The sequence below is a fragment of the Poeciliopsis prolifica genome, unplaced genomic scaffold (assembly GCF_027474105.1).
Source record: "Poeciliopsis prolifica strain line A6 unplaced genomic scaffold, Auburn_PproV2 SCAFFOLD049, whole genome shotgun sequence".
NCBI classification, from domain to species: domain Eukaryota; kingdom Metazoa; phylum Chordata; class Actinopteri; order Cyprinodontiformes; family Poeciliidae; genus Poeciliopsis; species Poeciliopsis prolifica.
Genome location: NW_026562424.1, coordinates 1,830,716 through 1,854,303, shown reverse-complemented (window position 1 = coordinate 1,854,303; position 23,588 = coordinate 1,830,716). Strand labels below are relative to the sequence as shown.

Below are 23,588 nucleotides of genomic sequence, written 5' to 3'. Positions count from 1 at the left end.
GAACCATAGAAATGATTTTTGATCCTGCATTTCCTTTTTCTGACAGACATTTTTCAAAATTGCCACAACTGTAATTGTGCTAAAATGGGGAGTAGCTAATGTTAGCTTCATTAGCCACTAACTAAGGGAAGACTCTCAGCTATGCTAAGGCTAAACCACTGAAAACAAAATGACCATAAGCTAACCATAAATAGCTAAACATAATCACAAGCTAATCTGCTAAATACATAAAATTACAAAAGCTAATGCTAAAATCCTGAACATAAATCAGGAGCTAACTCTAAACATGTAAAAATATTAGCGGAAACTAACGCTACACAAAATATTAGAAGTTAATACCAAACCTCTGAGCTTGTTTGATATACTTCAGTGCTTGATTTCTGTAAAACTTTCAGAAAGCACTATAAATAAAATACAAACAGGCTAAAGCTAATGCTAACCACTGAGACGACTGTAACTCAGTCGTCACACATGATCTCCAGTTGACGGGACTCTGACAAACAGCAAAGTCCTCAGTTTCAGTTTTAATATTTTGGTACACATCACTTTGAAATTATATAAATAAAATGACAGTCGTCGAAAACGCATTGTGTGACATCAAGCAGTGGTTGGTTTAAAAGGGTAAAGGGAAAATGGCCGTCAGCATTCAAAGCTAATGGGAAATATGTAAAAGTTAGCCCTTCAAAATAAATGCATCTAAATCAGTCAACAGGTTTTCAGTTGGTGGACAGTCTGACTCATGAGAAAACATTTCAGTCCTAATCCTTAAACATTTCTAACCGGGGACACAGAGGTGTGGCCTAACGGGCTTCGACCCGAGAGAAGAGGGATTCAAAAGACTTAGCAGGGCGACCAACTGGGTCCAACATCAACAGAGTCAGAACTGTTTGAAACGGCCCAGAGTCTGAAACATCAGTTCCAGTTCAGCCAGTGATACTAGGTTAACGACACACTTCAGTGATTACGCCATAAACTGCTAAAGGTCAGCAACACTCAATAATAAACATCAGGACAGACATGGAATCAATATCAATAGAGAACACAAGTGATTGAATATTCAATAACCTGGGAGATGCAGGCAGAGGAAAAGCTTTAGCTGCTCAGCTTCTCACAGCTAACTAGGCTAGCCAGGCTAGCTAGCCTAGCAAGGCTAGCTAGGCTAGCAGCATCAAATCACTCTCTCTTTGGTTGCTGAGCAACGACCTGCTGGGTACCTGGAGCAGAGGCATTTTCAGATTTCACCATTGAGCCTCATAACTGCTTAAATATGAAAAACACGGCATGTAAACAGGAAATGCCAAAATATATATATATAAATAACTGATGGACTTGTATGATAGTGACGTTATTTAGCCCTCGCTAATGCTAGTGTCACATATCGATTACAATGGCTGCTGTCACAGCATAACGTTCAATGCTTCCTATAAATCAAGTAAGAGTGGATTCTGTTGATAAAAATGTTTGGTTTTACTTTTAATTTGCTGTTCAATGTTCTCTAATAATCCAGAAACATTTTAGGGTTATTGTGACCTTAAAATACCAAACAGTGTCAGTTATTAAAAATGTTTAAATTGGATGATCAGGCCTTTTAAAGTGATCAGCCTGGAAACTGCAATCTGTCCCATTTTCATTCAAAGATAAATCTCTAAATTAGTATATATTATACTGGTTTATTTTATTAGCAGTAATGATAAAGGCTTGAAGTGGTGGACATAGCAGCCAGATCATCCCAAACCACAGGAAGTGGAAACAAACAGATGAATCTGTCGTATTGACGGGTTTCGGTCTGAATTAATGACATGCTTGGCAGATTTTAAATCCCCATCAGAAACAAATACCAGCATTGGTTCACCGCACAAGAAATTATACATTTCCTATTTTTATTTTTTATTTCCACCATAGCATAATTTTTGTAAATCTGAACCAGGTGAAGCTAAAACTCCCAGAGGGAAGAACACGTTTCCATCATAAATACCAAATGTACGCAGTTTGTAGTTTCGGCTCAATTATTAGTCTGAATGTTTTTTTTTCCAATAAAAGGCCTATATTGAGTCTGTATACTCCAGTCCAATGATTAATCACTAAATTAGTCGATTAATCATGATGAATCAATTAATCGTTTGTGTATATTTGATTCAGTGACCACCTAAAACCCAGACAGGAACTGATGTTTTCAAGCGGATGAGTTAAACGGGCTTCCTGAAGTCGGACTCTCAGAGAATCAATAATAAATGGATCTGTGGATCATTTTACTTGGCGTTCGCTCCGATCAGAGGCGGCTCCTGCAGGGAGAAACGGCCATCTCACCTGATCTGCCCCGTAGACCGCCGCAAACTCCAAAAACTCCTCGATGCGGACGAAGCCATCTCCATCCTGGTCCAAGGCGTCGAACACCGCTTTCAGAGAAGACATGTCGTCTTGGCTGGCGTTTCCCGCTGCCGCCGGCAGAGGAGGCTGGTTTAAATCAAAAGCCTCCACCTGATGCTGCCTCTCCTCTGAACCACCATCATCATCATGAACCTCCTCAGCAGTCAAACACAGATCCAGAGCCATTTCCTCCTGGTTTGACTGTGTTTTAGCAGAGTAACTACTTGGGTCTTCCATCAAATCCACAGCGTCTTCATCGTTTTCACTCCTTTCCTCAGAAGGAACATGGCCGCTTACAGCAGACTGAGCCTCATTTTTTGGTACAACAGAAGCAGGACTATCGAAATCCAACAAAGGCGGCGAATGGCAGCTCTCAGCAGAGCTGCTGGTTAAAGGCAGATCAGTCACTTGATCAGGGAATAAACCTTTGTCTCCGGTTTCAGGTGACAAAGTCTGAGAGGGAGGGACCGCTGCCTGCTCCTCTGCAGCAATCTGAGCGTTTAACTCGCTGGGCGAGTCCTGGGTGACCCCAGAGAGGTCAACCAGCAGAAACGGCTCTGCAGAATTCCTCCTGGAGACGTTAAAAGGAGAGCCGAGGCTTATTAGATCGCCCTGATCAGCGACGGCGTTGGATTCCTCATGGGAATCTGCTTTTAAAGTCAACTCCTTCCTCATCACGTCAGTCAGATTTGGAGAGAAGAGCCACGACAAAGTGCTGTCGCTGATTTCCTCAAAACTTTCAGTTAAAGTCAATCCTTGCAGGTAGGCGCTGGCTTGTTTGTCTTCCAGCTGCAGATCCTCACAGGAAAAAGCTGAGACTGTGATGAGGTCCTCCAGGGCTACAGGCTTTTCCACACTTTTCTGAGGCGCTGCATCGTTATAGTCACCTTTCCTGAAGTCCAAACCAGTCTGACCAGTACTGCTGGGACTCAGAACAGCTCTACAGTCTGGGTCCACTGGTTGAAATCCCAGCGGAAATGGCTGCTCTGGCTCCCACTGAGCATGCCCCACAGGGCCAGACACAACTGTGGGCTCCATCTACACAACCTGTTTGGTCAGGAAGCAGCTTTTCAAATTCACCGCCATGTTTTAATGGTCCAAACGTTGAATTCCCAGAGAACAAGAGTCAAACTATCAGTTCCGTTTAATTAAAACAGACCAACACTTGTAACCCGGTACCTGAACACACTGGACATGTTTTCACTCACAGCCTGCTTTCTTGTCATGATTGCTGAGCCAGAAAACATCCAACATCAGCTCTTCCTCCCCTCGCGGCCTCCGAGCCGAACCAGCACCAACGGCTGGACCTCAGGCGGTAATTAGCGCTACACAAAGCCGAAACGAGCTCCAGCTGTTGGGCTTGTTAAGCCGCCGTGTTTATGCCGGACAACCGGCTCTAACTCCTCCCTCGAGCATCTGCCTCCTCCGCGGCCATTGGTCGAGGCGGCTGCTAGCCGACTAGCTACACAAATTAGCCACTAGCGGCTAACAGGTTAACATTTCAGCCCTAATGAGCGAAAACGGCCAGTTTGTCCTATTTGGGGCTTATAATCCAGCGTTATGTCTTCATTTTTTCCCGTTTCCGTTTGTAACGCTCCCCTCCCCGCTCTGTCCACCTGTGCCAGCCGAGAGGCCAGCAGGAGTGACGAGTCCGAACCGTTATTTCCTCCTCACATCCGGCGTCGTTCTCCGGATCAGTGCCTCTCTTCTCCAGGAAAATACAGCTAAGGTGTTCAGAGGAGATTCGGTAGATCCGTGATGCGAGGTTCTGTCCACCGATGTTGATCAGACAGAGAAAGCTCTCGCATCAGCATCAGCAGCGTCCCATCCTCCTCCTCCGCCTCCTCCAGCCGCATACACTCAGCGATGACGTCAGACGCACGCATAGAAAATACCCCGCAGTGTGAGGCTCCACAGCAGCTTTCCACCGGAAGTTGTTGTACAAAACATAACGTCGATGGAAACCGCGTATTTACATACAGTGTTTGTAAAAATATATATATGACATTTTCCGTTCACTGGAAAACTTTAAACCATATTTAACCGTTAGTTCTGTTTTAGGTCGACTAGGGCAGGGGCGATACCAAGTGGGGACCCCCGGGGGCCAAGACACCCTCTCGAAATATCGAGTCATGTTTAGATCATAGAAAGGCATACAGACACATCTTCTTCCAAAACTAAAATAAAATAAATCTTTGAAAATAAAACAAAATATATTAACTTTAATTCAGACGGCTACAAGAAATCGTTCATGCGTCTTTCATCATTCAAATATCTGAGTTTGAGAAATTGACAAAGTTAATATAAAAACCTTCAAATGTTAAAAATTTTGACTTTTTAAACTCAGGAATTTCCAATTTTTGGAGAAAATTTCTGAGATTAGTTACAAAAATTTTTCTAGCAAATTTTCAACATTTGTGGCTGAGAAGATATGTTGTTTTAACTAGAAATGTTTTAATTTTAGCAGATATTTACTATAATTTCTGATAAGAAAAAGTTTACTTTAAAGTGATTTTAATACATCCTTATTATCCCTAATGCACATATATAAAGACACACACACACGCACACACACACATACATTCATAAGTTTTTGCTTTTTGTCTACGCTGCCTTACACTTAAAACCCTATTAGCCAGACCTTTGAAAATTTTCTGTGCACAACATTGAGTCACAATAATCAAATCCAGATCATTGTTTGACTTTCTTCAAAGTCAGTAGCTTACTTGCAGTAAGCTAAAAATAATAATAACAATGATAAATAACAGAATAAAACAAAAATAAGGGCAATATTTCATCGTTTCATAATAATGAGCCACTGAGCTGCTCGTCGATGTATTTACAGGATTCTGGCGCCCCCTGCTGTCATTCAGCAGAACTGCATCACATTAAAACTTAATCACATTTTAAACAATTTAAATTAAATTCCAGCTTTAAACTGTTTCGTAGATAATAGTTTAAAGCTGAGAAGGCAAGTTGTCATAGCAACAACTGAATAGAAAGATTTTAATTGCTGAATAAATCAAAGGAAATGTTTTACAGTACTGACAAACTGGATTGTTGCTTTACATACAACAACGTATTTGGGTGGACAGAAAAAAGAGGAAGAAATTTCTGCCAAAACACTGAAAAAATGTAAGATTTCTAGGATTATTTTGAAAAGTATAAACTTTCCTCAAAAAAACTTTTGCAATTTTTAATCTATCCCAGTTTTTTTCTTTATTTTCAGCCAGGATTAAAATTTTTGACATTTTAATTTTTCAAGGTCTGGTGTCAGGATACTTTCTAGAAAATGTTTGATATTGATCTTAAAAATTTTGACATTTCAAAATTGAAAATTCAAAAAATTTAAATATGAGACTTTAGAATTTCCAGGTTTTTTCTATAAAATCTTTAAGATATTTTTCTAGAAAATTTTTCACTTTTTGAACTCAGAAATATCAAAGGTGTTTCAAGAAAATTTCAGGAATTAATATCAAAATCTTTGAGATTTTTTTAAAATAATTTTTTTCTAAGAAATATCACATTTTTTGTCTGAAATGTACTAATTTATTAATCCTAATGCACGGTTGTAATTCCTTATAAACAGTATGAACATAATTTATTTGTGTTCTTCTCTACTAGAAACCTTCCAACACCTAAAGCAGCAGAATGCATAATAAACATAAACATTGTCCATAAGTTGCATAATTTCTTTAGAAAGGTCCTGATTTCTCCTGATCACTTGTCCTTCTTCTTTTCCGGTGACCAGTAACCTGCAGGAATGAAATGAATGTAATTATTAGATATTCATATTTCTGTTTGGACAATCAGAGCCTTTCTCCGTAGGAGCGTTTCTCCAGAAGCTGCACCTCCTCCTACCCACCTGGTCAGGAGGAGGACTCACAGCTTAGCGCGTTTAGAGGCGGCTATACCCAGCAGCGCCGAGACGTCGTTGGGCGAAGTCAGCCACGCCCCGCCGTCCGCCACCAAGATGGCCCCCGTCACGTAGGAAGACGCTCGGCTGGCCAGGAAGAGAGCGCAGTGGGCCATCTCCGTCTTGTTGCCGGCTCGCTGCAGAGGAACAGCCTGGAACGAACCTGCGGCCTCGGCACCAGGACCGCCTGAAACAACGGCAAGCAAGTCAGGCATGTTTTCTACGACAGAGGAGAACATTTCTGCTGAAAAACCTTCAAGATAAAAGAAAATAAACAAGGGAATTTCTGAGGTCCAAAAGTAAAAAATTTGCACAAAATGACTCAAACATTTCTGTGCTACAAAATTTTTAAATTTAACTGAGAAAAAATCTGAAATGTTGACAGTAACTTTAGAAACTTTCTGGAATGTTTTTTCTCCAAAAGTCGTAAATTTTTGACTTTTGAATTTCACAAGTTGGAAATTTCATCAGAACAGATTAAAAACAATAAATATCTGTTGAGCTCATAGGTCTAATTACTTAATAAGTTAGCAACAAAAGTGGGTTTTTAAAATGTTGCTCATTTTGTCCATGCGTAAGTTTAGGATTAAAATTGCCATTAATTAAAAAACTTTAATTGAGTCGCACCAGTAATCTAATGGGCTCAATGTTTACCGAGTCTGCGGTAACCCTCAGTACCAGAGATCGGACCCGGGGCCACGGCGTTGACCCGTACTCCGCTGGGCCCCCACTCCACTGCCAGGTGCTTCGTCATAGCATCTAAAACACAGCAGCTTCCCGTCATTTATTTATCATTCTCACATTAAAGCAGGAAATAAAACCAGGATTGTTCCCACCGTTTGCTGCCTTGGCAGAGCCAGCGTGAACCTGCAGGGCCTGCCCTCGGTACGCCAGCGTGGCCGAGATGTTCACCACGTTGCCACCATGATCCTGGGAAAGCAGCCGCACTTGTTAGCGTTAGCATGAAGAGCATAATTCACTGAAAAACATTTAGCAAACTTACTGCCCTCTTTTAGCAGCTAAGAAAAGTCCAATTTATATGATCCTGCCTCTTTAAAAGATGCATGTAATTCAGTTACAATACTTCCTGTAGTATTCTTTGTCGTTTCTGCCAGTAGTAATATCCAGTTGTTGGTCATGTGATTTGTATGATGCGGAAAAAAAGTATTTCCATTGCAGTTTTGCAAAAATAAATGAATTTCAATATGAAATACGTCAAAACTTTCTTCACAAAAACACGTTGTTGTTTTTAATTAGCGTGTTTCCATTAAACAAATTTGTTTCAGAATTTCAAATTGTGCAGTTATATAATCAATGGAAACAGAGCTACTATCTGAAGTAAAATCAGACCAAACTTCTCTTGTTTTAGCTTCATTAGAATTAACAAATTATTTCTATTTGCTAAATGCCAGACATATTAGAAAAACATTGTTTTCAGATTTTTTTGCAACTGTCTTTGAATTCAGAAGTTTAAATGTTTGGTCAGTATCAGGGTCTTTAAAACTGGATCCAAGTCAAAATATACACTTCCTTTCTAATAATGGAAGATATTTTTTCATTGATTTAAAGTGAACTGTTTCAGATTAAATCACATTTTGAAGAATAAACATGTTTTTGTTTTTATGAAAACACAGATGGAGTCCCGTACCTTGAACCATTTCTCATAAACCACCTTGCTGGTGTTGAACGTTCCCATGGTGTCGATCTCCAGGACGGTTTTGAAAGCGTTGAAAGAGAGTGCAGAGGCAGGACAGAGGAAGTTTCCAGCAGCATCTGTGTTAAATCAGTTTTTTCACTGTCTCTAAAGAGGGATTTATGTACGGAGTACCACAACTGACATAATGAAGAATAAAAGCAGAAATATATATACATTTTGTTTTTCCTCACATCCATTTCTTGACAAAGACGCACATGGAAAGGGATAGAATAAACTCTGCTGCATTTCATTAAAACTGCATCATTTTGGGGGGAATTGAGGTGAGCAGACGCGATGCGGGTTAAATCACGTACTGTTGATCAGGATGTCCAAACGGCCGAACTCCTTCAGCGTCTCGTCCACAGCGGCTGCGATGCCATCAGGCTGCCTCACATCGATTCGCAGCGGGAGGCAGCGTCGTCCTGCAGCAGCCGACAGCTTCGCCGCCGCCTGGAAAACATTTTCATGAAGTCGACGCAGAGCTGTGGTACATAGATAATATTCTACCAGAACTGGGAAAATATTAAGAAAACCTCTTTCAGCTTGTCCAGGTTCCTGCTGGCGATCACCGTGTCACAACCATGTCTGGAAAAGACAGATAATAAATAATTATTGAACTCTGATATCAAGAAGATATTTAGCAGAAGCTAATGCTAAAACGCTATGCCACTGTGCTACTTAGCAGAGCTAATCCCAAATTGCTACACCAACCAGATATTTAACAAAAACTACCAACCCACCACCACTAGCAGGCATTGCTAGCTAAAATGTTAGCTGCACTAACTCTAAAACACTAATGAACAATAGTTCCACTAATGTGAAAGTTTATAACAGCATGACGTTTATTTCAAGGCAGTGCTAAAGTGCTACACCACCGTTGTATTTAGCAGCATCTAATGCTAAATCGCTAAATTCAACAAAGGTGTTTATACCCAAACATCAGCAAACATAGCAGTGAGTGCTAATCCCAAAGCACCAATCATTAGCTGCGCTAAAGCTAAAGCGCTACACCAACATTTTATTCAGTGGAAGCTAATGCTAACGTGCTAATTTCAACAATGTTGATTTCGATTACCACCACGGGTTTCCAGTATTAACTAAAGCACCAATCACAAACATCAGCTCCACTGTTGCCAATGTGCTAAAATAATAATAATAATAATAATAATAATAATAATAATAATAATATATCTAGCTAGGTTTTTTTGTTCCTGGCCTTAATAAACAGCAGATTAAAACAGAAATCAGTAAACAGACGGGAAATCCTTCACCTCATGAAGATCTCAGCAATACGAAGTCCTATTCCAGATCCGCCTCCTGTGATGAAAGCAACTTGATCTCTAAAACAAAACAAGATCATCACATCTCTCTCAAGCAGTGAGACAAAAATACAGCATAAATCCAAGAAATCCCAAATAGATACAAACAAATTAGGATTGGATGCTTACTTTAGTAAATCTGGGCTGTAGATGTGTGTGTATGAAGCCAAGCAGTCATCTGAACCAACATCTTCAGGAAGTTCTTCTCTTCTTCTGTGTTCTGCCATTCTGATGGGAAACAGAGGCTAAATTATAATGTACGGAGGCCGGCAGACGGAAACACACAGCAAACTGTGAGAGGCGAGGCAAACATGCATGATTCAAACTCCAAAATACACAACAACAAATTTTAAAAAGTTACACAAATAACTAAAACATCAGCACATATGGAGCTCTGCAAAGTCCCCCAGACCACTAGGGGGAGCTCATCACCAAATCCCAAGCTACCAGAAACAGGAAAGATGGGATGAGAAGAAAGTTGGAAAAAGAAAGAGAACATGTTATCCTTCATATTTTTACAAAATTATAGAACTCCAGCATAGTTGAGTATTTTCTTACTGCAGACTCCCCCTAGTGGTCTGGAGGACTCCTGTTTTGTTAAGCAAGCTTCCAGTATTTTATACTTGCTGTTTTCTTTCTTAAAAACCTGAAAACTGGATATGGAAAAAATAATGGATCCATTTTCTTCCTCTGCACAACTTTTCCTAAAATCCAGAGAATTTTATGCAACAAAATGTAAAAGAGGGGTGTGAATACTTTTCCAAAGTCTCTGCTGCTGTGTTCCGGTTTCCAGTACATCCCAGTTTGAGCTTAAAAGGATCAAACCGGGAAGCAAAGAAACACTTTATTTTGTTTACTTGACTAAATTCTGGCCTCAAAGTCAAACATTCCTCTAGTTTATTGGAGAATCTCTATAAAACTTTAACTCACTCTGTTCTCTCCGGTCCAGTTAAAGTCGGTTCTGTCGGTTCGGTTGTTGCAGGAAATGAACTGGTTTCGGTTCTGGTTCTGTTCAGCGCGACTGAAGAACCACAAACTAAAACCCAAATTTGTCACAGAGAAATTCTTCAGGTCTGTTCCTCTGGCTCTGCAGGAGAACAACATGGACCTTGGACGTTGAACGCAGTTCCACTGATGCATTCTGGGTAATGAAGTCTTTTCCTGTAATTGTTCATCTCCGTTCCTAAAAGTCTCATTTCTCCGGCAGAGAATTAAATCTATCCTTTAATAAATACTCATGAAAAATAGAGAAATAAAATTATGAAAATAAAGTCAAAATAATACGATAATAAATCTTAATAAAATTATTTAGTAATATTTTATGGCGGACATAGAAAAAAAAAGTAGTGATAAATTTATGCCAAAACATCGAATCAGAAATTTGCAAACAAAAACTCAGTAATGTCCGAAATGTTCCGGAACAAAAAGTTAATTTCTGACCCATAAGCGTCAAGAATATGCTAGAAAAAAAATTCAAATTTTATCTCAGAAATTTTCTAGAACATATTTTATTTGATGCTCGTCGTTTTCCGTCAGAGCCGAACGACCCGTCGGGAATTTCCGCCACAGGCAGTTTCAGCCTTACTGCTGAGTGGTCTTTTAAAGCCATCCATATGGAGCTAAACTGGTGCCAAAAAGTTTGTTCAAAAGAAAAATATCTTTAAAATGAAACAAAGAATATTTGAAACTGAAAACTTATTTTGAAACTGATGAAAATATTTGAAAGAAAAGTGAAAGAAAAGTACAACTATTCTAAATGTATGGAACTAATATGGGGCCCTGGTTTGTTTCATAAGAATATTTCAAAACTGGAAAAAAAAAAGTTTAGAACTGAAAACAAACAGGTAAAAAATGTTCAAACTTCTTCTTGAATTCAAGCTTTTTTTTCTAAGTTTCTAAATAATTTTTTAGATTCAGATTTTTCTTTTCAACCAACTTTGTAGCACCAATTTAGCTCCATACACCCAGAGCAGAAATACTCATCAGAACTCAAGTTTTAATTCTTTTTTGCCTCCATGATGAACAACCAGGATCCAAACATCATGAGATGACAAACCCAAATAAAACAAATTTAAAATAAATACTAAAACATATTTCACTTGTTTATTTTTATTTTTTTTATTAGAAACATGCCTTTTCTTAGAAAAACAAGAAACAGAATATGTAATACAATGTCCAGGAGTATAGACATTACAAACATTAGAATAAGTTAAAAATATTCAGTGACTTGCAACATTCAGTTTTTTGTTGCAAATAAACGTAGATCAAGTTTTTAAATAAAAACTGTACCAAAAAGTGAACATAATAAAAAAGTATATTTGTGAGTAAAAAAATTGATGAAATTAATTGCCAGTTTTCTTCAGCTGAAGCTTCATGTCATTTATTTTAGGCAGCAGCATGCAACTGTTTGGCAGACAGGGGGCGCTGCAGGCCAACTTTCTTTAACAGAAACTCCAGCACAGAAGAACAGTCTCTGACAAAAGTGATTATTTTAAACATCTTTAATTAAACTTTCTGCCTTTTTATTTAAAGGGGTAACTTTAAATACCGCTTTTCAAGTAGTTTTACTTTTACTTGAGTAAAATCTTTGGTTAATTGTGGACAAATTTAATATTATAAAAGACTAAAAGAAAAAGTTTAGATCTTGAAGTGCCACAGAAAATGAATCCAATGGTCACAAACCGGCCCTGGAGTCATATCTTGTACCCTCTTGTTCAAAGTGAAGCTAATTTCCAGCTGGTTCTGGTTCTGTGGGTCCGGCTGTGGCTGGAAGCAGCGTGTCGGCCTGCAGGCCCACCAGCCTGCTGCTGACCTCCCACAGCCGCCGCGCCGCCGCGTCGTCCAGCGCCTGCGGCGCCGGCTCCTTCTCCGTCATCACGTCGTAGTAGCGACCCGTCACGCCCGCCATTTCCTCTGCCACGGCCAGAAACACGCTGGGCTGGGCGCCAAGCTCCGGACTCTTCACCAGCAAGGAGAAGAACGGGCCTGAGGCAGAGGAGGAGGAGGCGAACAGCAACTCGTCAAAAATCAGTAGATTTTGTTAGGATTTCTGATCACAGCTAAACATGAAGTAGTAAAGTGAAACTAAACCCAATATAAAAATTAAGCTCCGCCCACAGAGCTTTTCTGAAACGTTCCAAGGATGAGGGCTTGGAGGAGATGTGGGCGTGGCTTATAGACGATGTGGACGTGGCTAATGGTAGGAAGGCGCGGAGGGCGTTTTCCAAAAATCGACTTTTCTCAAAGAAACTAGTGGCAACAAATAAACTTTTATTAAAAAAATCCAATAGTGACAAATTTTGCAATTTTTCGCAAAAAGCAACATTTTCAAATAACCACAAAAGCAACAAATCTAGCGACTTTTTAAAATAAGCAACTAGACACAAATCTAAGGAACTAGACAAATCTAGTTCAAACCTGAATTCAATTGAGGACTTGCATAAAGACGTTAAATTTTCTGTTTAGATTTTCAGTTGAAACTGCAGTGAAAAGTTTCTCCAGTTGCTCACAGGATCTATATCGAGGTGTACTCCACACTTTTCAGATCGTCAGGTGATTTTTTTAAAGTACTTTTGGTTGCAGTGATGTTTCCTGAGGGTTGTCAGATTGTCTGAAACAGATGCATGCCACACTTTTCAGATGTTTCTCTATTGAAAACCTAATGAACGGTTCAGCAGACTCACTGAGAACGGTGGTGGAGAACTGCGACTGGTGCAGGCCGGTGTGTCTGCCGAGGTCCGTGGCGACGACCCCAGGGTGCACGGCGTTCACCGTCACTCCGGTGCCTGTCACACACACACACACACACACACACACACACACACACACACACACACACACACACACACACACACACACACACACAGCTCAGGTTAGAACACCGCGTTCATCGCACACCGCCTCCCACACCGAGCGCAGCGGCTGGCGGACTCGCCTTCGAGCCGCTTGGCGAGTTCCCTGGTGAACAGAACATTGGCCAGTTTGCTCTGACAGTACGCCTGCTTCGTGTCGAATTTCTTCCTCTCCCAGTTCAGGTCGTCGAAGTCGATCTTTCCAACGATGTGGGCGAGCGAGGCCAGGTTGATCACACGACTGGGGGCGGAGTCTCTCAGCTTCTCCAGCAGGAGGTTCGTCAACAAGAAGTGGCCTGGAGGAAGTCAGAGGCGTAGAAAAGGTTTAAAGTTTAAGAGAAACCTTCTTACTGCGAGCAAACAGGCAATAAATCAATTAAGTGCATAACAGATTCAAACAAACTCAATCATTTCCACTTGCATGGTTTCTTGTTTTTCTCTTTTTACCAGAAGCTGGATGATAAAAGTCTTCAGTCTGGTGCTTTGGTATCAACTTGCCCTTTTTCAAAGAATAATTTTGTTTATAATTTATTTTATTTGCTGTTATGTTGATTTATTTTCCATATTTAAAGCTTTTCAATAAATCAAGTTTATTTATTTGTATAGCACATTTAGAAAAGGCATAAAAATAAGATGCAGTCACAAATGAGAGAAATAAATATTATATTTTACAGCACTAAATGACAATAATTCAAAAAATAACAGTCAGAAAAAAGTAAATTTTTACAAATCAGTTTTTTCAATAAAAAAACGTATGAAACTTTAACCTGCAGGTCTGTGTCTGAGTCTATAGATTTTGGGTTCAAATAGTTTGTTGTTCATTCAGACAGGAAAAAAATTAAAACTTTTACTCAAGTAAGAGAAGAAATACTTCGTAATAAAATTACTCAAGTAAAAGTAAAAATCTTCAGCATAATAAAAATATTCCTGAAAGTACGTTTTTAAAAAAAGTTACTCAAGTAAATGTAATTGAGTAAAAGTAACTAGTTACTACCCAACTGTGCTTTTTGGCTAGTAGAGTTAGCAAACACCATATTTACAAATAGTTGGACTGTTCTTAGTGTTTGATAAAAAGAAATATTTGGAAATAAAATGTTGGAAAGTATGAGAAAATTTCCCGAGGAAAAAAACTCCAAGGGGTTCTTCTCTGTAAGTGACTGAGAAACACAAATACATGCCACACTTTTCAGATTTGTAACAGTGAAAATGTCTGGAAAACCGTTTCTCTTCTTTCTGTTTGTTTTGCGCTTTTACCGGTGAAGTTGGATGAAACTCTACCTAAATGGTTCACTCCCAGCTGCATGTCGAAGCCGTCCTCCGTCTTCCCCTCCGGACACCGCATGACTCCGGCGTTGTTGATCAAGATGTCCACGCTCTTCTCCTCTGCAATAAAACAGCAGGTTCGTTAGAAACTCTGCCTCATGTTTCCTGGGTTTGGTTGGGTTCGGTTTGCACCTTGATTGATTCTCTCTGCGAACTCTCGGATGGAGCTCATGGAGGCCAGGTCCAGCCGCCGCGCATAAACATGCGGGTTCAGCGTCTTCCCTCGGATCTCCTTCGCTGCCTCTTCACATTTCGCCATGTCGCGGCATCCCATAATGATCCGACCCCCTGGAGAGCCAAGAAACGGTGCGTCAGAAACCGCGTTTCCATGACAACGATATTCCACTAATGTTGGGGACTTCCGGTTTGATCCATTATGGCGGATCGCGCTTCCTGAAGCTCCCTGTTTAACACTAGTATTGTAACTTATTGTGAACGCAACAATATTCATCGTAGAATCACGACCAATGAGACAATGACCAACAGAACGTAAAAACGGGAGCATCTAACGGCTATGCTAACGGCTATGCTAGCAGGCCATAAGAAATCCCTCTCAGCAGATTCAATGTTCTTAAAGCTCGAAATAAATATTCCGCTAATTAAAAATAAATTTCATTAGTGGTATTTCTGGTAAATAAGAAACGTAACTAAGATAACGTGTAAATAAGTTTGATTACATGATAAATCATTAAACATAAATAAACACCGTCCTCCAACTGCTTCCTGTTATGGACGTCTTCATGGTTTGCAACAGTGGCAGAATCCGGTTGGTGATCATGTCAATGTTTTGAGGAATACACCAATTTGATGCGGCCAAAAAATAATAGATAATAATAATAAAAAAAGAGACCTGTCAAAACTTTTTATTGAAAAAAACTATAAAAAAAAAAAAAATTCCCTTCTCACCCACCGCGGGTGGTTCTTATCCTCTGAGCTCGGGTCCTCTACCAGAGGCCTGGGAGCTTGAGGGTTCTGCGCAGTATCTTGGCTGTGCCAAGGACTGCACATTTCTGGACTGAGATGTCTGATGTTGTTCCTGGGATCTGTTGTAGCCACTGCTCCAGTTTGGGGGTTACTGCCCCGAGGGCCCCGATGACCACAGGCACCACTGTGGTCTTCACCTTCCAGGCCCTCTCCAGTTCCTCCCTGAGGCCCTGGTATTTCTCTAGTTTCTCGTGCTCCTTTTTCCTGATGTTGCAATCACTTGGTATTGCTACATCTACCACAACGGCTTTCCTCTGATGTTTATCCACTACGACAATGTCTGGTTGGTTCGCCATTACCATTTTGTCTGTCTGGATCTGGAAGTCCCACAGGATCTTAGCTCTGGTGTTCTCTACCACCTTTGGGGGTGTTTCCCACTTTGATCTCGGGGTTTCCAGTCCATATTCTGCACAGATGTTTCTGTACACTATGCCTGCCACTTGGTTATGTCGCTCCATGTACGCTTTCCCTGCCAGTATCTTGCACCCTGCTGTGATGTGCTGGACTGTCTCAGGGGCCTCCTTGCACAACCTACACCTTGGGTCTTGTCTGGTGTGGTAGATCTGGGCCTCTATTGCTCTGGTGTTTAGGGCCTGTTCCTGGGCTGCCAGGATGAGAGCCTCTGTGCTGTCCTTGAGTCCAGCTTTTTCCAGCCATTGGTAGGATTTACTGATATCAGCCACTTGGGTTATTTGCTGGTGGTACATCCCATGTAGGGGTTTGTCCTCCCATGATGGTATCTCTGGCACCTCAACCTCCGTTCCTGTTGTCTGAGACATTCACTGAGCACATTGTCTGTTGAGGCTTTGTCCCTGATGTATTTATGGATCTTAGTTGTTTCGTCCTGGACAGTGGTTCTCACACTCACTAGTCCTCTGCCTCCTTCCTTGCGGCTCGTGTACAGTCTCAGGGTGCTGGATTTGGGATGGAACCCTCCATGCATTGTTAGTAGCTTTTCTGGTCTTAATATCTGTGGCTTTTATCTCCTCCTTTGGCCAGCTAATTATTCCAGCAGGGTATCTGATTACTGGCAAGGCATAGCTGTTTATCGCACAGATTTTGTTCTTGCCATTGAGCTGGCTTCTCAGGACTTGCCTTATTCGTTGGAGGTATTTAGCTGTGGCTCCTTTCCTTGTGACCTCATCGAGGTTGCCATTTGCTTGGTATACCTAGGTACTTGTAACTGTCCTCTATGTCTGCTATTGTTCCTTCTGGAGTGAGACCCCTTCTGTGTGGATGACCTTCCCCCTCTTTGTGACCAGCCGACCACATTTCTCTAGTCCGAATGACATCCCAATGTCAGTGCTGTAGATCCTGGTGGTGTGGATCAGTGAGTCGATGTCTCGCTCACACTTGGCGTACAGCTTGATGTCATCCATGTAGAGTAGGTGACTGATATTGGCCCCATTTTGAGTCTGTATCCGTAGCCAGTCTTGTTGATAACTTGGCTGAGGGGGTTCAGGCCTATGCAGAACAGTAGCGGGGACAGAGCATCTCCTTGGTATATGCCACATTTGATGGACACTTGTGCAAGTGGTTTGCAGTTGGCTTCAAGGGTGGTTTTCCACAGCCTCATCGAGTTTGCAATGAAGGCTCTCAGAGTCCTGTTGATGTTATACATCTCTAAGCATTCAATGATCCAAGTATGCGGCATTGAGTCATAGGCTTTCTTGTAATCAATCCAAGCCATGCACAGGTTGGTGTGTCGGGTTTTGCAGTCTCAGGCAACTGTGCGGTCTACGAGGAGTTGGTGTTTGGCTCCTCTGCTATTTACACCGATACCCTTCTGTGCCGTGCTCATGTGTTTATCCATGTGTTTGCTTATCTTGGCCGCTATGATGCCTGACATGAGCTTCCAGGTTGTGGAGAGGCAGGTTATTGGTCGGTAGTTGGGTGGGACTGGACCCTTTGATGGATCCTTCTGGATTAGGATTGTCCGCCCTTCAGTTAACCATTCAGGGTGAGTCCCACTTTGTAGCAGCTGGTTCATTTGGGCTGCCATTCGCTCATGGAGAGCAGTGAGTTTCTTTAGCCAGTAGGCATGGATCATGTCAGGCCCTGGTGCTGTCCAGTTTTTCATACCTGAGACTCTTTCTTGGACATCTGTCACAGTGATGGTTACCGGGGCTTGTTCAGGGAGGTTGCTGTGGTCCTCTCGTAGAGAGATCAGCCACTGTGCATTGCTGTTGTGGGACGCCTCCCTTTCCCATATGCCTTTCCAGTATTGTTCCGTCTCCAGCCTTGGTGGGTCTGCTCTGTTGTTATTGTTACCCTGCCATTGAGAGTACACCTTAGCTGGTTGAGTGGAGAAGAGCCGGTTAATCCTTCTGGATTCATTCTCCCTTGTGTATCTCTTTAGGCGGCTGGACAAGGCTTGGAGCCTCTGTTTGGCAGTCTCGAGTGCTTCAGGTATGGGCATCTGCCTGTACTTTCTGGGTACTGGTCTTTTCATTGCACCCTTGTGGAGCTCTGACAGTTGGCTCACTTCCCTCCTTGTTACCTTGATTTTAGCCTCTAACCGTTTTTTCCATGGTGGGTATTGGGTCTCATGGTTGCTCTTATAGCCAAGTATCTCAAGGATCACTGATGCTGAGTGTAGATCAGCTCATTAGTTTCTGTTATGGTGTTGGTAGGGATCGTTCTCAATGCTGCATTCACATTCTCAATGAGACTTTCAGATGGTACTTCACTCAGCCGTTGTAATTGGCGCCGGGGAGGCCTGGTTGTCATTCGGATCATGATTCTCTCTCTCAGGTCAGCAGCTGTCTCGTCCAGTCAGCTATGTCAATGTCTATGTCAACATTGTGGGTGTGTACAGTATATATATATATATATATATATATATATATATATATATATATATATATAGCTCAATACATAAGGCATCAGTATATCACCCGAGAGGGCAGGGTTCGAATCCAGTCTGGGTCCTTAGGCAAGACCCTTCAAGCTACTGCCTACCTCATACCATGAGAGATACTAAGTTGCATAACATGCCGGCTCAGACGTCGCCCGGCCAAACAAGGTCTGCGTCAGGTGTTGGGGAACCAGAGCACCTTGATGACAAATGGGCTACTGGAACAAGACGGAAATGGGCGAGAGATGAAAATGTGGATCTGTTGGAATGCTACTACTCAAGTAACCCTAGTGAGAGAGGTTACATGCAAAGACTGGGGAAGGAATGGTTACTTCGACATCCCCAGTCAACACTAAGCGCTAAACAACTAGTAGCTCAGTGTTCCAACATCCGCAAACGGCAACTGCTATCACAACTTGAGATTGACGAGATACAAACACAAATGCTACGGCAAAAGGGAGGAACCCGGATGTCAGGACTGTGGGGACTTAACTACAAGTCCCCACCCAGTGAGGGGATACACGGCCCCAATGAGCGAAACAGAGCTGAACGAGACAGCTGCTGACCTGAGAGAGAGAATCATGACCCGAATGACAACCAGGCCTCCCCGGCGCCAATTACAACGGCTGAGTGAAGTACCATCTGAAAGTCTCATTGAGAATGTGAATGCAGCATTGAGAACGATCCCTACCAACACCATAACAGAAACCAATGAGCTGATCTACAACTCAGCATCAGTGATCCTTGAGATACTTGGCTATAAGAGCAACCATGAGACCCAATACCCACCATGGAAAAGACGGTTAGAGGCTAAAATCAAGGTAACAAGGAGGGAAGTGAGCCAACTGTCAGAGCTCCACAAGGGTGCAATGAAAAGACCAGTACCCAGAAAGTACAGGCAGATGCCCATACCTGAAGCACTCGAGACTGCCAAACAGAGGCTCCAAGCCTTGTCCAGCCGCCTAAAGAGATACACAAGGGAGAATGAATCCAGAAGGATTAACCGGCTCTTCTCCACTAAGGTGTACTCTCAATGGCAGGGTAACAATAACAACAGAGCAGACCCACCAAGGCTGGAGACAGAACAATACTGGAAAGGCATATGGGAAAGGGAGGCGTCCCACAACAGCAATGCACAGTGGCTGATCTCTCTACGAGAGGACCACAGCAACCTCCCTGAGCAAGCCCCGGTAACCATCACTGTGACAGATGTCCAAGAAAGAGTCTCAGGTATGAAAAACTGGACAGCACCAGGGCCTGACATGATCCATGCCTACTGGCTAAAGAAACTCACTGCTCTCCATGAGCGAATGGCAGCCCAAATGAACCAGCTGCTACAAAGTGGGACTCACCCTGAATGGTTAACTGAAGGGCGGACAATCCTAATCCAGAAGGATCCATCAAAGGGTCCAGTCCCACCCAACTACCGACCAATAACCTGCCTCTCCACAACCTGGAAGCTCATGTCAGGCATCATAGCGGCCAAGATAAGCAAACACATGGATAAACACATGAGCACGGCACAGAAGGGTATCGGTGTAAATAGCAGAGGAGCCAAACACCAACTCCTCGTAGACCGCACAGTTGCCTGAGACTGCAAAACCCGACACACCAACCTGTGCATGGCTTGGATTGATTACAAGAAAGCCTATGACTCAATGCCGCATACTTGGATCATTGAATGCTTAGAGATGTATAACATCAACAGGACTCAGAGAGCCTTCATTGCAAACTCGATGAGGCTGTGGAAAACCACCCTTGAAGCCAACTGCAAACCACTTGCACAAGTGTCCATCAAATGTGGCATATACCAAGGAGATGCTCTGTCCCCGCTACTGTTCTGCATAGGCCTGACTCAAAAATGGGGACATCAAGCTGTACGCCAAGTGTGAGCGAGACATCGACTCACTGATCCACACCACCAGGATCTACAGCACGGACATTGGGATGTCATTCGGACTAGAGAAATGTGGTCGGCTGGTCACAAAGAGGGGGAAGGTCATCCACACAGAAGGTCTCACTCCCAGAAGGAACAATAGCAGACATAGAGGACAGTTTACAAGTACCTAGGTATACCACAAGCAAATGGCAACCTCGATGAGGCCACAAGGAAAGGAGCCACAGCTAAATACCTCCAACGAATAAGGCAAGTCCTGAGAAGCCAGCTCAATGGCAAGAACAAAATCCGTGCGATAAACAGCTATGCCTTGCCAGTAATCAGATACCCTGCTGGAATAATTAGCTGGCCAAAGGAGGAGATAAAAGCCACAGATATTAAGACTAGAAAGCTACTAACAATGCATGGAGGGTTCCATCCCAAATCCAGCACCCTGAGACTGTACACGAGCCGCAAGGAAGGAGGCAGAGGACTGGTGAGTGTGAGAACCACTGTCCAGGACGAAACAACTAAGATCCATAAATACATCAGGGACAAAGCCTCAACAGACAATGTGCTCAGTGAATGTCTCAGACAACAGGGAACGGAGGTTGAGGTGCCAGAGATACCATCATGGGAGGACAAACCCCTACATGGGATGTACCACCAGCAAATAACCCAAGTGGCTGATATCAGTAAATCCTACCAATGGCTGGAAAAAGCTGACTCAAGGACAGCACAGAGGCCCTCATCCTGGCAGCCCAGGAACAGGCCCTAAACACCAGAGCAATAGAGGCCCAGATCTACCACACCAGACAAGACCCAAGGTGTAGGTTGTGCAAGGAGGCCCCTGAGAAAGTCCAGCACATCATAGCAGGGTGCAAGATACTGGCAGGGAAAGCGTACATGGAGCGACATAACCAAGTGGCAGGCATAGTGTACAGAAACATCTGTGCGAATATGGACTGGAAACCCCAAGATCAAAGTGGGAAACACCCCCAAAGGTGGTGGAGAACGCCAGAGCTAAGATCCTGTGGGACTTCCAGATCCAGACAGACAAAATGGTAATGGCGAACCAACCAGACATTGTCGTAGTGGATAAACATCAGAGGAAAGCCATTGTGGTAGATGTAGCAATACCAAGTGATTGCAACATCAGGAAAAAGGAGCACAAGAAACTGGAGAAATACCAGGGCCTCAGGGAAGAACTGGAGAGGGCCTGGAAGGTGAAGACCACAGTGGTACCTGTGGTCATCGGGGCCTTCGGGGCAGTAACCCCCAAACTGGAGCAGTGGCTACAACAGATCCCAGGAACAATCAGACATCTCAGTCCAGAAATGTGCAGTCCTTGGCGCAGCCAAGATACTGCAGGACCCTCAAGCTCCCAGGCCTCTGGTAGAGGACCCGAGCTCAGAGGATAAGAACCACCCGCGGTGGGTGAGAAGGGAATTTTTATATATATATATATATATATATATATATATATATATATATATATATATATATATATATATATATACATATTTATTTTTATTTTTTTAAAACACAGTTACTAGCAAGAAACACCCAGAATAAGTAAAGAAGTGTTGTGTCTGCAGACCTCTGTTGGCCAGTTCTCTCGCCGTCTCCTTCCCGATGCCCGTGTTCGCGCCAGTTATCACGACGGTTTTCCCTTTAATCCCAGCCTTGCTGGGACAGCGGCCCCCAGTCACACGGTTCCTAGGAAACCAATTGAAATTCACCTTTTCCACTCAAAAAACTTTTTCTCAATTGTTTGTGAATAAAAAAACCAAAAAGTGTGATGCACCTCTCTATGAAAATATATAGAGATAACAATAATAAATATGCCACTGTGCATTGTACAACTGGAAGAGAACATTTCTGCCAAAGAACTGAGAAATGTTTAGATTCATCAGAAATTTTCTGGAAAACAGGGAAATTTCTCAGTTTGAAAAGTCTGAACTGCGAAGTTCAAATCATCTCTATCTTCCATCCACCTTAAGCCCTACTGCATCCAAATAGAGCAGCAAAAGCAAAGGACATGGATTAGCAGCACGAATCAATCAAGTTTTATTTTTATAGCACAAGGCAGCAAACACCTTATTGTGAGCTGCTAGCTTTAGTCTTCAGTCAGGAGCCTCCTGAGTTTCACTGAAAGACTGACTGCTACTGGAGATTCTGTCTGCCCACAACATCACCATCCACAGCAACTTTTCAAAGGAACTTGGACTATACTAGTGAGATCATCACATTCATTGAGTTTCATGTTTCTGTGGCTGCAGAGCCTCTAATTCTGCTGCAACACAGAAAATAGAAACTGCAGGAGCTGAAACGAGAAAACGTGACAGCAGGTGGTGAGTAAAATCCTGACAGTTTTCTGAGTTACTCACTTGATCAAAACGGCGCTTCCGGCCACCGTACCGAACACGGAAACCGGCAGGATGAATCTGCTCATGGCTGGAAAGCCCAACAGTTAAACACTTTAAACTCACATTAAACACTCACATCTGAAAACAACACAACAAGGTTACAGCAGCAGCCTTTATGCGTCATCAGCCAGCGCCGAAAACTGGAATTGTGGGAAACGCAGTCCTGAAGAACCTGAGAACTTATGCTGGTTCTTTAGATTCTATGAAACGGAAGATTATGGGATGCCATCACAGCCAAAAATCTACAGCAATAATTGTTGTTACTTAGCCTGTTGCTTTCAAAGTTACAGTTTAAACAAGCTGGCAAGCTAATTATTTAAATATTATATTTAGTTTGTTGATAAAAATGCAGCTGGACATATTTAGTTTCCTAAATTGTTCACTAATTAAAGTTTGAAAATGTGACACTTATAAACAAATGAACAATATGGTGCGGCCAAAACGTATCTCTAATTACGTTTTGGCCGTAATTAGAGATACGTTTGACTGAAAAACGTATCTCTAATTTTATCTCTGATTATAGTTGTCAGTTTTCCACTGGGTGACTTTATGAGTAATAAGGCTGTGAAAGGTAGAAACAAATTTAGAAACTTCCTAGAAAATGTTTGAAATGTGTGATTTCAAAAGTCAAACATTTTGTAGGAAATAACTAAAAAAATTTGCATTAGTCTAAGTAATTTTCTTTAAGAATTTTGTAATTTGTGAGTTCAACAGTTTTTTAATTTGCTAGAAAAAAATAGAATTTTTAGATCAGTATCAGAAATTAGACATGTTGGCATAAAGAAAAATATGGAAATTTCAGAGTTGCAAAAGGAGAAAATGTTCAACTCTTAAAATTTTAGAGATTTTGAGGTGGAAATTTTCTCCTTCTTTCTCTTTATACGCTAATATGTTGTTGAACAAAAGAAGAAGATCACGCTGTTAATAAAATGCGTCTGGCATCTCAACACTGGACTCACTTTGAACTGTT

The 23,588-nt window shown here is 42.0% G+C and overlaps 3 protein-coding genes across 8 annotated transcripts in view; all 3 read right to left on the bottom strand.

Annotated features, from left to right (window-relative positions):
* Positions 1-3,838, bottom strand: part of rab11fip3 (RAB11 family interacting protein 3 (class II)) — a 31,509-nt gene extending 27,671 nt beyond the window's left edge. For all 5 annotated transcript variants that reach the window (XM_055057814.1, XM_055057818.1, XM_055057816.1 and 2 more), the window contains exon 1: positions 2,308-3,838. In XM_055057814.1, coding sequence (XP_054913789.1) covers positions 2,308-3,405 — 1,098 coding nt within the window. In that variant the 5' untranslated portion in view covers positions 3,406-3,838. The remainder of the gene's footprint in view (positions 1-2,307) is intronic.
* A 2,108-nt stretch (positions 3,839-5,946) lies between these two features.
* decr2 (2,4-dienoyl CoA reductase 2, peroxisomal) lies at positions 5,947-10,402 on the bottom strand. Of its 2 annotated transcripts, none has more exons than XM_055057706.1 (10): positions 10,229-10,402; positions 9,428-9,526; positions 9,251-9,319; positions 8,513-8,564; positions 8,294-8,429; positions 7,932-8,056; positions 7,120-7,213; positions 6,938-7,042; positions 6,233-6,470; positions 5,947-6,122 (listed from the first exon to the last, which is right to left on the bottom strand). In XM_055057706.1, the coding sequence occupies exons 2-9, from the start codon at positions 9,523-9,525 to the stop codon at positions 6,250-6,252; spliced, it is 900 nt and encodes a 299-aa protein (XP_054913681.1). In that variant the 5' UTR covers position 9,526; positions 10,229-10,402; the 3' UTR covers positions 5,947-6,122; positions 6,233-6,249. The 2 variants fall into 2 exon arrangements, with proteins under 2 accessions (XP_054913681.1, XP_054913680.1); XM_055057705.1 differs by having other exon boundaries at positions 6,282-6,470.
* Positions 10,403-11,414: 1,012 nt separating this feature from the next.
* On the bottom strand, positions 11,415-22,736 carry LOC129377790 (retinol dehydrogenase 13-like). Its single transcript, XM_055057946.1, has 7 exons — positions 22,580-22,736; positions 21,790-21,908; positions 14,605-14,760; positions 14,428-14,532; positions 13,233-13,445; positions 12,982-13,083; positions 11,415-12,283 (listed from the first exon to the last, which is right to left on the bottom strand). The coding sequence occupies exons 1-7, from the start codon at positions 22,642-22,644 to the stop codon at positions 12,024-12,026; spliced, it is 1,020 nt and encodes a 339-aa protein (XP_054913921.1). The 5' UTR covers positions 22,645-22,736; the 3' UTR covers positions 11,415-12,023.
* Positions 22,737-23,588: the final 852 nt, after the last annotated feature.